Genomic DNA, 17400 nt, shown 5'->3' on the forward strand with positions numbered 1-17400 from the left:
GCCGCGGGATTTGTGCGCGGCACATGAAGCGTCTGCGCATGCGCCGAGGGGGGATAGCGGAAGAGGATTGGCTTTGTCAAAGGGAGCCCCCGATCGTCGGCCAATCAGAAAGCGAGGATCTCCCGAGCGGGACCAACCAGCGCCGTGACCCGCGGGCCAGCCAATCGGCGAGCAGCGCAGGTCGGCGAATCCGCGTTCGGATTGGCGGTACCGAGCGGAGCGGGGGCGGCGATTGGGCGGCGAGTTTTGAAGGCCGGTTTGGCGCGAGGCGGTGATTGGCTGCCGCGGGATCCCTGAGCCCGGGGCGGAGGGAAGGGCGGGGGGCGCGGGGTGACACCGACACAAGGGGGAGGCGGCGGGGAGGAGCGGAGCGGAGCGCGGGGCCTGCGGCGGGGCGGATGGCGGCCGCGGCGGCACCGGCTCTGTACGCGTGCACCAAGTGCAACCAGCGGTACCCGTTCGAGGAGCTATCGCAGGGCCAGCAGCTGTGCAAGGTGCTACGGGGGGCGGCGTGAGGGGAGCGGGCCGGGGGGGGGAGAGACCTGCTGGAGAGGGAGCTGGGCTTCATGGTGGATGACAGAGTGACCGTGAGCCTTGTAGCCAAAAAGCCAATGGGATAATGGGGTGTATTAAATAGAGTGTGTCCAGCAGGTCGAAGGAGGTGATCCTCCCCATCTGCTCTGCCCTGGTGAGGCCTCATCTGGAATATTGTGTCCAGTTCTGGGCTCCCCAGTACAAAAAAGACAGGGATCTCTATGGAAAGAGTCCAGCGGAGGGCCACTAAGATGGTGAAGGGCCTGGAGCATCTCCCCTATGAGGAGAGACTTAGTTCCCTTAGTTCTCTGGGTCTGTTTAGCCTTGAGAAAAGAAGGCTGAGAGGGGACTTGATCCAGGTTTATAAATCCCTGAGGTGTGGGAGCCATAGTGGTGAGGCTGGTCTCTTTTCAGTAGTGCGTGGGGATAGGACTAGGGGTAATGGGATGAAAGTATAGCATAGGAAGTTCTGCACGAATGTGCGGAAGAACTTCTTTACAGTGAGTGTGACGGAGCACTGGAACAGGCTGCCCAGGGAGGTGGTGGAGTCTCCTTCTCTGGAGATATTTAAGACCCGCCTGGACACCTACCTGTGTGATGTGGTGTAGGGAGCCTGCTTTGGCAGGGGGGTTGGACTCGATGATCTCTAGAGGTCCCTTCCAACCCCTACAATTCTGTGATTCTGTGAGCTGAGGGGAGGCAGGGTGCAGGACATGACCACTGTTCTCCCTCAGGAGTGTCGCATCGCGCATCCCATCGTCAAGTGCACGTACTGCCGCTCCGAGTTCCAGCAGGAGAGGTAGGACAGCGACTGGGCCCGCTGTGAGCAGCGGGGAGACAGGTGGGGTTGTTGTTGTGGTGGTGTGGAGTCCGGCTGACTTTGAGTCTTGTCTTTAGTAAAACGAACACCATCTGCAAGAAGTGCGCCCAGAACGTGAAGCAGTTTGGAACGGTGAGTGGGGCTGCTGGGATCCACAGTACATGGGGTTGGAAAAGTTGTTTTGTGTTTTGTTTCAAGGGGGAAAAAGGAATTGCTTTGAGGAAAGGTGAGTTGGGGTGTGGTAAGAAAAGAGTGGCCAGCAGGTTTAGGGAGGTGGTCCTGCCCCTCTGCTCTGCCCTGCTGAGGTCACACCTGGAGTGCTGTGTCCAGATCTGGGCTCCCCTGGCTCAGGAAAGACAGAGAACTGATGACGATTGTCCTATGGGTGGCCATGAAGGTGATGATGGACCTGGAGCATCTGTACAGTGAAAGGCTGAGAGTGAAGTGCCGCTTGCAACACCGGAGGCCCGGGTTTGAATCCCCCCTGTGGCACAAGTGGTAGAAGTGCCACTCTGCTACACAGGAGGCTCAAATCCTGGGGGCTGGACTCAATGATCTCTAAGGTCCCTTCCAACCCGCACGAGACAGTGATACTGTGTGATCTGGGGCTGTTCTGCCTGGAGAAGAGAAGGCTGAGAGGGGATCTCATCACTGTTTATAAGTGTCTGAAGTGTGGCAGTCAAATGGACGGGGCCAGGTTCTTTTTAGTGGTGTGCAGCAACAGGTCAAGGGGTAGAGGGCACGAACTGGTGCACAGGAAGCTCCATACAAGCATGAGGAACAGCTTCTCTACTGTGAGGGTGACACAGGCTGCCCAGAAAGGCTGCAGAGCCTCCTTTTCTGGAGATATTGAAAACCCATCTGGATGCTTTCCTATATAAGCTTCTGTAGGGAACCTGCTTTAGCAGGGGGTGGAGTGAACTCAATGATCTCTGGAGATCCCTTCCAACCTCTGTGATTCTATGATTCGAAAAGTGACTGACAGATTTCCTTCCTGGCTTCCAGTTTGTTTTGTTCACTTTTAAGTCCCTTGCGGTTAAATGCAGTTTAATGATTATTCTTAACTGTGGTGTAGTTAGAACAAACTATGCTAATTCACCTCATGCATGTAAAGAAAGTCTTTGCCTATTCTCACAAACACACACTGACAGCAGAAGGACCATTAGCTGCCTGTGTTATGAGTGGTTAACATGGAAATACAGTCACATTGTATTGTGTAAGTCTGAAATTGCTGCGTGTTAATCGATTTAAGCTACTAAGCAGGACAGATTTTGAGTGTTAGCTGTATTTGTGTTACTTTTTGTTTCCTTGTTTTGAACTTCAGCATCAGTTCTGTTAGAGAAGTTCAACTTTTTAGTATGTGAATACACACACTGCGTCTGTGTGCCCTGCAGACACGAGTTAAAGGAAGGTATCAGGGTAATCTCGTTTGTAAGACAATAGCTCGTAACTTCATCTACTTTAGATGAAATTCAGCTTATTGGAGAAACGTAACAGCTGTTGGCATGGAGGCAGACATTTAGTGAATGTAAGCATAAACCAAACAAAAGGCATAAGTATAGTGCAGATCCAACGTTTATATCTGGGTTTTCATGGCAATTCTGAAGTGGTTTTTGACCTTTCGATCTTTGTAGAGGAAAAAGTACTGGGGAGAAAGATGGCTGGAAAAAAGGATTTAAGATGCATCATATGAAGCCACTGTAGTTTAGAAGCGTCCTCATTCTGTGATTCGAATTAACTGTGCTAATACTTCACTGTTTCAATAATGAACTAACCTCCGTTCCATTTGTCTGCTTTTCAGCCCAAGCCTTGTCAGTACTGTAATATTATTGCAGCATTTATTGGCACGAAATGTCAGCGCTGCACCAACTCAGAAAAGAAGTACGGCCCACCTCAAACTTGTGAGCAGTGCAAACAGCAGTGTGCTTTTGATCGAAAAGAGGAGGGAAGAAGGAAGGTAAGCTTTGTTCCAGAGCTGGCGTGGCTTAGGTTCACAGAATCACAGAATTATCAAGGTTGGAAAAAGACCTAGAAGATCATCCAGTCCAACCATTACCAATACTTCCCAGCTAAATCATATTCCTCAACACCACATCCAAACGTTTCTTGAACACTCCCATGGTCGGTGACTCCACCACCTCCCTGGGCAGTGCATTCCAATGCCTGACTACCTTTTCCGAGAAGTAATACTTCCTAATGTCCAGCCTGAATCTCCCCTGGCACAGCTTAAAACCATTCCTTCTAGTTCTATCACTGATTACACGAGAGAAGAGGCCAACCCCCAGCTCACTCCAACCTCCCTTCAGGAAATTATAGAGAGCAATAAGGTCTCTCCTGAGCCTCCTCTTCTCCAGGTTGACAACAGATGTTCCCATTTCATAGAAGACATCTTGATTATGTGTGATAGGTTGAGAGAGGTTACGTGTTGTCTAACCTGAGAATGATTTCCTTTCTAGAAGATGCATCAACTTCGTTATCCCTTCTGTGTTGTAGAGTTTGTCCCATATTTGCTAAGAGCTCCTTCTAGCATAATTCCCTATTACAAAAAGAATTGGAATAAGATTCACTTTATTGAAGGATAAAGTGCATATCTCGTATATCAGTTTCTTTACAGTGAGGGTGACAGAGTACTGGAACAGGCTGCCCAGGGAGGTGGTGGAGTCTCCTTCTCTGGAGATATTCAAGACCCGCCTGAACACCGACCTGTGTGACGTGGTGTAGGGAGCCTGCTTTGGCAGGGGGGTTGGACTCGATGATCTCTAGAGGTCCCTTCCAACTCCTACAATTCTGTGATTCTGTGATACAGTAGTGTTGTTTCATACCAACGGGATGTTTGAATTTTTCCTAAAGATAACATGAATTGAAACTTTATTTATTTATTTTGCAAGTACTAAAACACATATAGGAGAAAAAAACCCTTCTGAATTTTTTTGTTTTTGCATCAGCCTCTCAGCCATGCATTTATAAGATGGCTTTTTCTGGTCATCTCAGTGTTCATCCCTGCCACCAAAGGAATACTGGCAAACACTACTTGTATGCCCGCTCCATCAACTAACTTTCCCAAACTTACTTCTCAGAAAGGGTGGTCAGGCACTGGAATGGGCTGCCCAGGGAGGTGGTGGAGTCACCGACCCTGGGGATGTTCAAGGAAAGATTTGATGTTGTGTTGAGGGACATGGTTTATTGGGAGCTGTTAGTAATAGGTGAACAGTTGGACTGGATGATCTTTTAGGTCTTTTCCAACCCTGGTGATTCTATGATTCTGTGTTTCCCAAAAGGTGGATGGAAAGCTGCTCTGCTGGTTATGCACACTGTCCTACAAACGGGTCCTACAGAAAACAAAAGAACAGAGGAAGAGTCTTGGATCTTCACATTCAAACTCCTCGTCTTCATCCCTTACTGAGAAAGACCAGCACCATTCAAAACATCACCACCATCACCACCACCACCACCACCGTCACAGCAGTGGTCACCATAAGTAAGCCTTTCAAGAAACAGAATGGTTGGAGTTACTTTTTCCAGTTGTGTGCTGTTAGGACTGAGGTGAAATGGAAGGAAATAACCCACTCTAACTTCACTGTGCCTTGTTTGTGTGCGTATAGTTGTGAGATGGAGAAGCAGAAGGAAAGGTACGAGGTTAGTCCAGGACCAGTGTGCATCTCTTTGCTAGTGATAATCAAATCCTGCAGGATTTCATTATACAGACATAGGAAAATAGCACTCACTTCACTTACTGACACAGAGAACATCTCACCTAGTTCTGTTCCATCTCCTGCTACGTTTTTCTGCATGCCATCTCTGGCTGTGGTAGAAGCAGCATACAAGCTTTAATTTAGATACCCAGCTTATCAAATCAGAAATCCCAACATTGATTTGTTTCTTATGCTACGGTAATAGTGGCCGTGATTTTTATTTTCATTGATAGGCTTTGGGCACACTTTAGAAATGCTTGATTTTGTTTTTGGATGACAGATAGTATGGCTGTAGTGGTGATGACCCCATCACAGGAACACACTTTGTTCTAAGCTTCGCTTTTCCTTTTTGACTGAAACCTGTTTCACTAAGCATGGCTTAAAGAGAGAAGCAAAGCAAGCTGCACTGATAACAAGACATATAAATATGCTCAGTTAAAAAGAAAAGTCTAGATTAGGAACTTGAAGGAAATTCTTCTTTTCCTACAGAGAATTACTGTGCTGGTCTCTCTAATCTGTGAAAGTCAAGTTGCAGCAAGCTAAACCTAATGTAATGCATGAGGTATAGTAAGACTTATATAAAGTTAGCTCTTTATAATAGTATGGAGCTTCTAATATTCTCAAGAGTTAACAAAATGAGCGTATCTCTATACAGGTCGTAATGTTGCTTGTTTGGCACCTTTTTTCTGTAGGCTGCCCTGGGTCCATTGCTTCTGGTCCAATAAATAAGACTTTTCCTATCCGTTTCAGTTATTGTTGAGGTGAGAGAATAATACAAGGTAGAAATGAAAAATCATTGAACTATTTGATTCAACGTGGTGTTCTCAGTTTTGCTGTTCTTCTGTCAGTGGCATTCAGTGAAGTTACTTTTGAAATGATTGAAGACATGAGTTTAGACATGAAAGAGATGTTTTCAGGGCTCTAAAACTTGTAAAGCTGCTCACGTGCTATCACATAAGCACCATTTTAGGCAATGTTCATTTTAGAGTATGGGAATTCTGAGATTGCTGTTTTAGACCAGTTTGCTGAGCACAAGATAAGCTGTAGGATGTACCCAAAAATTGGGAAATACGAGAAAAAAAGGTTTTGCCTTCCCTCATGAAATCTTGCGTGCTGCAGTATTGTAAATGTTTAGACAAAAGAATTTATAGCTTCTTGATGTTATAAAGAGGGGCTGTGAATGGGACAGGTAATGCTGTCCAGCTGAGTATTCAAAATAGGTAATTTTTACTTAAAAAAGGAAAAAGAGGGGGGTGATTTGTATGAAGTACATATATGATCCCTATAAACTTAGGAATAATGGTACTTCTGGTCAGTTACCAAGTATGTTTTGTTTATTTCAGAATCAGCAGTCTGAGTCCAGAACAAGATCAGGGACTATGGAAACAGAGGTAAATAAATTATTATTTGTTAATTTCTTTTTAATTTCTTTTGGCATTTTTATCTAAAGGAATTTTTCTTGCTTTTCTGGCTAATCTCTAGCATTACAGCAAGGAGCATGAGTTAGTGATATTACATGTACCAAATGGTGAATTAGAGGGTTATGTAGCACGAGGCTTTAGGTTTACATTTTGTTTGATTTCAGCCATAAATCCTCTGCAGCTATTCAGAATGAAACTCCAAAGAAAAAACCCAAACTGGAATCCAAGCCATCAAATGGAGATAGGTAAAGTTACATCTTTGTAAAGCTGAGGCGTTTCGACCCAATAGAGCACAAATAAATTTGTTGCCAGCTGCTTCCTTCTATTTTTTCCTGTCTGAAGAGTGAGGGAGGTGTGACTTGTCCAGCCACACAGATTACTGGGTGGCATCTGAGTGCTGTCTGTCAACTATATTACTCTGTGAGAAAACTGGAACCGCCTTCCTACTTTTAAGCTGTTTGGGACAACCTTAAATAAAGGTTAAATAATGAAGCATTGGTTACCAATGAAATGGTGTTCCCTGACATTTCTCAGATAAGACACAGGATTGAACATGTTGCTTAATGTTGGGCCAGTATCCAAAGAAGCCTTTTGGGCCTTAAGGTGTAAAACCGAATCTATATTCTGCTTCTGACCAAACAGTTGGGATTAAATGGGGCTGCTTCATTCCAAAGGTATTTCTCCCCCTTGGAGCTAATACTGAACTATATATCTGCAGGAGTATGTAATGTGTGCCATTAGTAAGGTAATTTGCCAGTTGCATCCATTTCTGTCAGGTACATACTTTTTTTTGCATCAGTTCTTAAGGGTGTTTGTAGAATTGTTAATTGTCCAATGTGAACTTTGAAAAAATGTACCGTTTCTTTTTCCTTTTAATGTCGTAATTAACTTCTTTCTGTTTTTAGTAGCTCTATAAATCAGTCAGCGGACAGTGGGGGAACTGACAACTTTGTCCTCATAAGCCAGCTGAAAGAAGAAGTAATGTCACTTAAACGCCTTCTACAGCAAAGAGATCAGACCATCCTAGAGAAAGATAAAAAGGTTAGAATTGCATCTGCTTAATGAGAACTGCATCGTTCTGTTTTCTGTTTTGTAGACTCCTATTGGTGTGGAAATGGTGTGAAAAAACAAAAGTCAGGTGCAGGTCTTTTATATAGTAGCCTATTAGACCTTACCTTTTCAAGGACAAGCCTGGGACTTTTGTCTTATGAATTCGTCTATGACTTAGAGCCAAATTATATTCATCTTACCTAAGATGCCACACAGCAGTTTGTGTGTTTTACATGTTTTAAATTGAATGATAGCAGAGTTCCCAAATGATCTGTGTAGGCTGATGGACACACGAGATAAGAGGAGGAATAAGAGTAGTAAGTATTTCAAGTTTAGCATAACTTTAGTTTTAAGTTAAAGCTACTAGGGCCACAATTTGTGAGATGGTGTACAAATTTACATGTACGATTTATGTAAATTAAGTGTTTGGATTTTAAAATATTGGTAGTATGTGTGTTGTGCAGGTTATCGAGTCTCAGTCTGTGGTCGATGGCTTGGATAAGCTTGATGATAAGCTTGGATTAGTGCCTGGCAGTCAGGAAAAGTTAAGTGAAATATACTTAAGCTCAAATGACTGCAGTCAAAACTCAGAAAAGAGATTCAGCTTTCAGAAGCGAAAAAATACGTACTGTGATTATCTTTTATTAGAGCTTATTTCTGTGCCATCTGGTTAACTAGAATCATAGAATGACCTGGGTTGAAAAGGACCACAGTCATCCAGTTTCAACCCCCCTGCTGTGTGCAGGGTCACCAACCACCAGACCAGGCTGCCCAGAGCCACATCCAGCCTGGCCTTGAATGCCTGCAGGGATGGGGCGTCCACAGCCTCCTTGGGCAACCTATTCCAGTGCGTCACCACCCTCTGTGTGAAAAACTTCCTCCTAATGTCTAACCTAAACCTCCCCTGTCTCAGTTTAAAACCATTCCCCCTTGTCCTATCACTATTCACCCTCGTAAACAACCATTCCCCCTCCTGTTTGTACACTCCCTTCACGTACTGGAAGGCTACAATGAGGTCTCCCTGGAGCCTTCTCTTTTCCAAGCTAAACAGAACCAGTTGCCCCAACCTTTCTTCATAACTAGATGCTGTTAAGTCACTAACAGTGGTTCTAGACTATTCAGATAGAATCAGGTAGATTATGGAATTGTATTAAAAATAATTTACATAATTTACATTTGTAATATTTTCAATTAAAAGTTGATTATAGGTATGCATGGTGGTTAACCATTAAATCAAGACCAGCTCACTGATCCCAGAAGGAAATCATTTCTGCTTTTAAACCATCTGCAGTACCTGCATTTCTACAGTTAGATATTTGTGTGAGGGATATTGAAACTGTTTTGTATTGCTTTTATGCCTCATGTTACTGCTGTTGGAAGTACTTGCAATTTCAAACCTTTAAGTGCTTAATGTGAAAGATCTGTATAGCCCATCATGGAGGGTGTAGGTAGTTTATTCAGAGGGCAAGCATTAAGCCCTCACCTCTCTGTTACAAAACCTTTAGAAGTAGATGAGTCAGGAGGAAATACATTACCTATTTTTAACTTTCATCTACTGGGTAAAGCTATTTAGGTAAGCAAATGTCATTGAACTTCTCTGTAGTGACTTGTTTTATGCTGTTTCCATAGGGAGAGCATCTAATAGTGTTAATTATCCCCATTGCTAGAACTGACAGAATTGTGAGACATACCTGGAGATTACAGCAATAAATAAATACTGTAGTTCCTGAGATTCTGAAGGCTTCCATAAGATTTCATGGGCTGATTAGAAGACATACTGCAACAGGCCAGGGAATCTTCATGGGATTTATATTTTCAGTTGACAGAACTGAAAGCAGACTTCCAGTATCAGGAGTCGAACTTGAGGACGAAGATGAACAGCATGGAGAAGGCTCACAAGGAAACTGTGGAACAGTTGCAGGTAAGTGGCTGCTTGAGTGCTTGGTGCTGGAGAGGGGCTCGAAAAGGAATATTTCCTGTTCTCTGGTGTTTCATCAGTTGTGAGTGTGCTGTCGGTCTGATTTCACAGTTGAGTGAAGTATATTCAACTCTACATATATTCAACTGTGAAGTATATGGGCTTAAACTACATGCCTGTTTTTAAAGAGGGAGAAATCCTCAAAGAGTTGTCTTATTAATCACAGAATGAAGTGCGAGCCCCAGATCCTGACTTCTGTTGAAGAAATGTGGTTGCCTTTCCTTGGCAGGTAGAATATTCATATTGAGGCTCTGAAAGCAATTGTTTGAGTTTTCTCAATGTACCTGTTTCCTAAATGCAACGAGGAGGAGTTAGAGTGTCACAGTGCGATCTGAGACTCCCCGCTAATCGCTAACACCTTTCTGTCTGTATTGCAGGCCAAAAACAGAGAGCTGCTCAAGCAGGTGGCAGCGCTGTCAAAGGGTAAAAAATTCGATAAAAGCGGCAGTATTTTAACGTCTCCTTGAGGAGGTGGTGATTCATGGATCTGCTCAATGGAACGTTGAGTAATTCTGCGAAGCCCTTAAAATCCTGTGTAGTGGAAGAACTATTTTTGCACACCAGATGAGTTGGCATGTTTCCTCCACGTTTTTATAATGAACGTGCGGCTTTTTTTAGTTCCCGTTCAGATAAAACACTTCAACTGGCTTGAAGAATGTTTTTTTTTATTATTATTTTTTTAATATTGGAAACTTTTTGCCAGCAATAGTATTAAGAAAATTGTGTAGAGAACTTAGCATTGTTCTCTCTAAAAGGACAACATGCAATAACAAACTAGGTGTACTTTTTGCGAAGCAGCGAGGGATGTTTTTAAGCTATCTCGATGTCAGCCAAATGTTTATGAGTCTCCAGTTACATTGATTGCTGGTTTCTGGCAACTGTTCTTTTACTTTGTATCAGAATATAAACTTAGGGCGGAAATCATGGTGCTCAAATGAAACTAAAACAAAAGGCTTATATGTATTTGTAAATACAACTGTAACGGTTATATTCTTAGTTATAACAGTTAATTAGTGTTTTACATTCTTGTGATAGGGATTTACAGAAAGATTATCTATTGTACAGTAACAGAGGCAGTGTGGTTTTTTGTAAGATTTACTGTAGATTTTTCTTGCAAGTGCCTTTCTCCAACTGTTTATTTATAGGAATGTTGGTATTTTGTACATAAGGTTTTTATGTTTTAAAATCATGTTTAATAAATGTTTTATGTAAATATAAATGTGTGTACAGAGGAATCGGAATCAAGGATCAAAGTGCAGTGCTTGGAGCAGCAGTAAAACTAGCTCATAGACAGGCAGTGAGTCTTGGCTTTAGATGACCTTTGTAGCTTGTCTGTGAGGTGTAGAGTGTTGGTAGTACTGCTCACGCCAAACACTTCCCAAACAAAACAAGAAATGCTTTTTTGCCACACTGAGGTTCAGTGGTTTGTTTATACACTTTTCCATTTGACACAGTGCTAACTTGAAGTCCTTAGCAGACGTTGTACCCCCTATGTTACAACCTTAATTAGTGATACACACTCAAATTTAAAATAAATAATGTACATGCATTCACTGTTGTCTGATTTAATTAGTTACTTAGTTGTCACTTTTGATTACTCTTAATGAATCACAAGGTTCTCATCCCCTGCTAAACATGCGCAGTATGAAAAGAGGAGCCAAAACAAATGATCCTGCAGTTAAGGGAGTGGATATGTTGTCAGAAGGAGAGTTTGGGGTAGATTTTGATTCTAAATGGCATCAGTTTAGGTTTAGCTTTGCTCCTAATGGACAGCAGTCATATTCAGGTATTTCTATTCAGTGTAGCCTAGTATACCCCACTGGTTCTGGTCAGGAAAGTGAGCTACAGCTCAGCATAGTGGTCTAAGGTGAGTGTAGGCTTAATTCAGCTCTGGGTACTGATTGGTAACAGGGTAACTGCTTGTATTCCAGTAATCTTCATTATGTATGATAAGCTCTGCACCTCCAAATAAATGAACCAAAATGGAACATTACTTGGCTGTCCAGCTGTGTGCAGAGCTGTGAATACCTCGCAGACATTCAAACAAGTTCCAGCAGTGACAGACTACTGAATCATGTGAAAAATTGTGCTAGCTTGTTTTATATGGTATGCGTGTGTTTTTATACGTTTATACATTGAAATCAACTTTGTATGTTTAGAAATACTCCTTCATTAAAATTGCTGAACTAGGGTGGAGAATTCTGCTGTCCTCTTGGGATACTTGTCTTTTTTTCCTTTATAAGATACGAATTTATGGCTTTCACTAATTCAGAGCAATATTTTGATACTGCTTTTTTTTCCCTACTTGAATGGCGACCCATATTTGGTGAAATTGGTTTTAAAACGCAACCACATAGCAGCTCTAAAATTGAATCCCAGTCCTGAACATCCTGTCCTGGAGCTGTAGATTATTGACAGAATAAACTGATGTTGTTTAAACGTGGATCTGCAAGGAGACTGTTGTAACATATTGTGGTTTTTAGCCTTTTCCCAGATGTTGATTAGCATTGACCAGTGATGGTTGTTTTGGCTGTAGCTATTGATGTCTTTCAAGCCTGCAAATATTGCAGCCCCCTTTTAGAGGCTACATCTGAATACATGTTCTGCAGTGAAGCTGTTCGGCTGCCCACATGTATAGACTATTAAAACACTGTACTGGCACACATATGACTGCTGACATTTTGTACCTTTTCTAAATCCAACGTTTCACAATAAAATCTTGTCAAAACACGAATCTGTCCTTTTAAAATTACTCTTAAATCTGTATTTGTCTTGTCTTAAATGCAATTTAAAGAAACAATTTAACTGATATCTTGTGGAATCGAATGTTTTTTCAAGTGGGTTTTCTGTCTTAAAATGAGGAGGGAAGAGAAGCACTTGTATTCAGTAGTGCTTGAATTTCTGACTTTGTTAACTATAATGTTGTTCTTTCTCTACATGCATTGTGTACAAGTTAGGTGATTCTGAGACTGGAGGTGAAGCTGGGAGTTTCTGCATCCATTTCAAGGATTGAGGTGCCCATAATAACATGCTGCACTCTGCATTGGTAAGTCCTGGTCTTTGGATCTTGTGTGCTGCAATTCTCGGAGCTTGTTTTTGTTTTTCTCTCAGGTACAGAATCACAGAATCCTTTGAGCTGGAAGGGATCTCTGAAGACCATCCAGTCCAACTGCCCTGCAATGTGCAGGGACACCACAGCTACATCAGGTTGCCCAGGGCCTGATGATCCAGCCTCACCTTGAAAGTCTCCAGGGATGAGGCATCAACCACATCACTGGGCAGCCTGTTCCAGCGCTTCACCACGATTATTGTAAATATTTTGTCCTTCTATCTAACCTAAATCTACCCTCCCTGAGCTTGAAGCCATTTCCCCTTGTTCTGTCACCACAGACCCTGCTAAAGGGTCTGTCCCCTTCTTTCCTGTAGCTCCCCTTTAGCTACTGAAAGGAAACTTCTTTTTCTCCTTCCTCAGTCTAGTAGAATACTTCTCATTTAAGAATTGACTGTTCAGAATGTAAAAGAAAAAATGAGTCAGATGGACAAGAAAGTGAGTCTCAGCAGCTATTGATAGAGACAATTATCTAGAAAAGGGGATTGTTTGGATTCCACAGCCTCACTCTTAAAACAGTGTATTTTAAATTAGATGTCCTTATGTATAATAATGCACTGTTCTAATACTGAGTTGTTCTTCCTCTCATTTTAATACAATTTTGCAGTGGCTTTAGTGAAGCTATTTTTAAAGCTGAGAGGAGGGGAAAACTATGTATGATAGCTGGTTTATATACAGTTCCTATGTAATCCATGATAATATTGTGTAACTGGCTATGCCGGAGATTGACTCCTTAAAAGGGATTTACATCATTTCATGAAATAAGTTTAAAAGAAATAAACTTTATAACTTAAGTATAAGCACTTGAAGGTTCTTAGTGGTCATCAGTACCTTCAGATACCAATTCCATGCTAATCTTTTTGGAAACACCGAAGTTTATGGTTGTAAACTGTAATCTTAGCTTTTAAAAATGAAAGAAAACTGTTCACATAAAATGTTGTTCCTTTAAATGAGGTACTGAGATATTGGTTCAATTGAAAATACTGCACTGAAAGAGACATGTTTTTTGGTGTGCTATGTGCAGTCCTGCTGCTTTCATCATGGAAGAGGTAAAATGACTTCTGTAGGCATACAGAAGAAGTAGGAGGAACCAGATAAGGGGCTTTTTGGGGTAGAAGGCGGAGATGTTTGATGTGTTCCTGCAAAAAGAAGCAGAGAGCAATGAGGGCGAATGGTAAGAGACATCTCTGAGTCATTACCCAATGAAATGTTGTGCTGAATGAGGGGTAGTTTTCTTTAAGCCATGTGTTATCTATACATGCTGAAAAGGCAGTTCCTTAAGGTAAAATGTGGTACTGCTTATGGCGTAGTTTGGTTTTGTTTTTAATTTTCCCCATAGGAGAGTAAAGCTGGAGAACTAAGCAGAAAAAATGAGTTTGAAATAGAAAGGTGTACGATGTAGAACGCATAAGAAGTTAACTGTTAATGTTCAGGCCTAGGAAAAATAGTAACAGAGTACTGCCAGAAAGATGGAGATGTGGCACTGAGGGATGTGGCTCAATGGGCATCATGGGACTGGGTTGGCAGTGGGACTAGAAGACCTGAGAGGTCTTTTCCAACCATAATGATTCTGTGGTTGCTATAGCTGTTGTGGTAGAAGATTCAAAGTATAGCTTGAACTCCTTTTGTTCCTTTAATATTAATTTGCAGTTAGGAAAGAAACCTTCCGACTTCGTAAAGATACTAATGGCTGAAGATAAACCTTCATCATCATAAACCTGCATGTTTAAAGGTCAGTAGTAGAGGTGTAAGCAGAAGATGACTTTTATGGTGATGGGTTTTGATTGCAGAATGCTTGTGGACAGAAAAGAAGTAGATGGGCCAAACAGGTCAGAACAGCTTTGGGTCTTGGTGATCTTATTGTGGGTTGGTTCACAGAAATTTGGTGCATTCCTACTGCGGCTTTTACAGGATTTGCAGCCTAAGCTGATCATAGAATCAGAGAATCTCTTGAATGTTTTATATGCCTATATTGGTTGGAGCTTAAAATAATTCCTCATAGTATCATAGTGTATCATAGAATCAAAGTTTGGGTTGGAAGAGACCTTCCAGATCGTGTATTCCAACCCTCTGCTATAGGCAGGGATGCCTCCATCTAGACCAGGTTGCTCACAGCCCCATCCAGCCTGGCCTTGAATGCTTCTACGTATGCTGTATTATAGCAAACAGACAAACAAAACCTTCCAAAAGAGGAATAGTTATTAGGCTGTATTTGCTAGAATAACCCAAACCATTGTAGAATGGCTAGTCTGTCAATCTAGCTGAGCAATATAGGAACTCTCATGCAGCATGCAGTGCTGTACTTGCATAATGTCTTCCGGAATGCAGCTGGTAACAGTAATTTCAGCCATTCCTTCAGGATCTGCAAGAAGTTACTTGCTAGTGATTTGCCTGACTCAGGGTGTATCATTCATTGAAGTTACCTTGGTGCAAGTTATCTTTGTATCTTACAACAATAATATCCAGAAAGGGTTGTGAGTGAGTACTGGACTCTTATCCTTACTGGAAAAGCATGAGGTTGTTCTGGTTTAAAAGGAAAAAAAGAAGTTGCCTTGGAAGATACAGTTGAAACTTGTTTCTCATATTCCTCAGTTAAAGATCCTTCAGTCTTTCTTCCTGTAATAACTGTGCCAGTTTCTTAGGGTGCGGTTTAAAGTCCTTTTCCTTTTGTTTTGCTTTAGAGGTAATTATATTTAAGATTTTTGTTTCAATGCAAACACACCTTTGGATCTGGTTTATAAATAGGAATGAACAGCTTTCCTTTCATCTTAAATACTAAATCACTGACCAAAGCTAGAGCTGAATAGGAATGGCTGCCTACATAAGAGCAACCACTAGATGCTGCTTAAACCACAGTTTCTCAGAAGTATATGGCTGTAAATGCTTTTTGCACACAACTTGGCACTTAAAATGGATAGCTCTTCCTGTCCAAGTGTAATACTGATGCCATCCGAACTACTGAAGTGGTTGTGCTTTGGAATATGCTTTATAAAATATGAAGCGTATTTTGGAAAGATAGAGATATTAAGAATACTTAATTTCATTAGGTATGATGGTATACATCATTGGAACTATGTAGTGATTTTTCTGATTGATTTACCTTAAGAAAAAAAGCATCCCCATTTTATAGGAGAGGAGGCTGTTCCATGGACTAATGTCTCTTGACTGCTCTCCCAGTGTTAAAGTATTCCAGGACATCCAGATACTGTGGAGGCTGCATATCCTTTTACTTTGAGAAAAGAACTGCTCTGGATATATAATATAAGGCCACGTAAGAAGGAAGATCCAAGGAACTGCAGGCTGGCAGTCAGCCTCACCTTGATGTCTGAGGAGGTGATGGAGCAGTTAATTCTGGAAAGCATTTCCAGGCATATGAAGGACAAGCAAATCAGCAGTAGTCATTGGCCAGAATTCAACACAGGGAGGCTATGCTTGTCCCTCCTTCTTGACCCAAGCTTCTGCAGTGAGATGAGCAGCCTGATGAATGAGGGAGAGCAATGGAGATGTCTGTCTGGACTTCAGTAAGGCCCTTGAATGTCTTCCAGGAGGTCCAAACAAATAATAAGCTGTTGTTTGGACTGGCTGAACAAGCAATGGGGAGGACTGAAAACCAACTGAATGTTGGAGATCAGAGAGAGCAGTGGCACAAAATACTGTGGGAGGCTGTTGGAGGTAATTAACTGTACCTCAGGGATCAGCGCTGGATCTGATGCTATTTAACATCATCATTAATGATCTAAATGATGTGGAAGAGTGTGCCCTCAACAGATTTGCTGATGACAAAAAACTGAGGAGAGTGGCTGACTCACAAGAGGGCCATGCTGCTGTCAGCAGGCTGGAGAGGTGGGCTGGAAAGAGTCTCATGAAGTTCAACAAGATGTGCAGTCGTGCAACTAGATAGGCTCAACCCCTGGCACCAGTATATGCTGAAGGTTACCCAGCTGGAAAGCAGCTCTGCAGAGAAAAGCTCTGGGGGTTCTGGACACCGGGCTGAACATGAACCAGTAATAGTTTTGCATGAAGAAGCATTTCTATAAGTTATTTTGGGAAAGCAATTTCAAGTAAACAGGGCAGGGAGCCGTAACTTCCCATCTATTTGTTTTCAGTTTGTCTGTTACCAGCATGATATATTCAATTTAGAGCATGAAATGATCTTTTTTTCTTTTAATCAGGAAAAGTCTGTTTGAAAGTAATGAACTACCAAAGGATACTTACCTTGCTGCCCAAATCTTTCCAAGCCCCTTTCCATTAATCCTTACTGTTAATAGCAGCAAAACCTTGCTATGTAGATTGCATAGCACTACAAAAATGTATCATTGTGTGGTGTTTTCCTCCTTTCCTTTGTTGTGGTTCTTATCTTTTATTAAACATGTATGTTTTAATGTAGAGTTGGTCGTGTAATGTTGATATGTGATAGCATATACTTTTTGAATACCATGGTTTGGGAGCATTTAATGTGTTTTCCCTGCCCTTTTAAAAGGTTTCTTTTTCCTTTTTTTAAAGGCATTTTTTGATCAGGCCTTGTGTATTTAAACATAGCTTGCTTAATCATCGAAACGATGGGTTAAACCATCTGAAATGCAGCATTTTGGAGCTAATGAATTTTATGTGTTCATTTTATTCTATACATTTAGCCTATATGTTCTATATATAAAAACAAACTCAAAGTAGAGAGCACTTGCTTTCTTTGTAGCACGAGAGTCCTGGAGTTCAATGATGAATGTCGTTTTCCCTGAAATTAGTTGCTTTGGTAGGAAAAGATGCATTTTTCTTCCCAAAAAGTGTCTCTGCAACAA

At 41.9% G+C, this 17400-nt stretch overlaps 1 protein-coding gene across 2 annotated transcripts; it reads left to right on the forward strand.

The window, feature by feature from the left end:
* The first annotated feature begins 333 nt into the window (after positions 1 to 333).
* FAM76B (family with sequence similarity 76 member B) lies at positions 334 to 12229 on the forward strand. 2 transcript variants are annotated; one of them, XM_015852290.1, is made up of 10 exons: positions 334 to 494; positions 1269 to 1333; positions 1432 to 1486; positions 3156 to 3311; positions 4633 to 4832; positions 6390 to 6437; positions 6632 to 6712; positions 7373 to 7508; positions 9337 to 9438; positions 9873 to 12229. In XM_015852290.1, exons 1-10 carry the CDS (start codon positions 399 to 401, stop codon positions 9960 to 9962), a joined length of 1029 nt encoding a protein of 342 aa, XP_015707776.1. In that variant the 5' UTR covers positions 334 to 398; the 3' UTR covers positions 9963 to 12229. The 2 variants fall into 2 exon arrangements, with proteins under 2 accessions (XP_015707776.1, XP_032298088.1); XM_032442197.1 differs by having other exon boundaries at positions 7376 to 7508.
* The last annotated feature ends 5171 nt before the right edge of the window (positions 12230 to 17400 follow it).

Source organism: Coturnix japonica, chromosome 1, assembly GCF_001577835.2.
Source record: "Coturnix japonica isolate 7356 chromosome 1, Coturnix japonica 2.1, whole genome shotgun sequence".
Taxonomy (NCBI): Eukaryota; Metazoa; Chordata; class Aves; order Galliformes; family Phasianidae; genus Coturnix; species Coturnix japonica.

Coding starts and splice junctions, on each gene's coding strand:
- FAM76B (XM_015852290.1), top strand. CDS start 399: ATGGCGGCCGCGGCGGCACCGGCTCTGTACGCGTGCACCAAGTGCAAC. Junction 495..1,268: donor AGGGCCAGCAGCTGTGCAAG/GTGCTACGGGGG, acceptor GTTCTCCCTCAG/GAGTGTCGCATCGCGCATCC. Junction 7,509..9,336: donor TCCTAGAGAAAGATAAAAAG/GTTAGAATTGCA, acceptor TTATATTTTCAG/TTGACAGAACTGAAAGCAGA.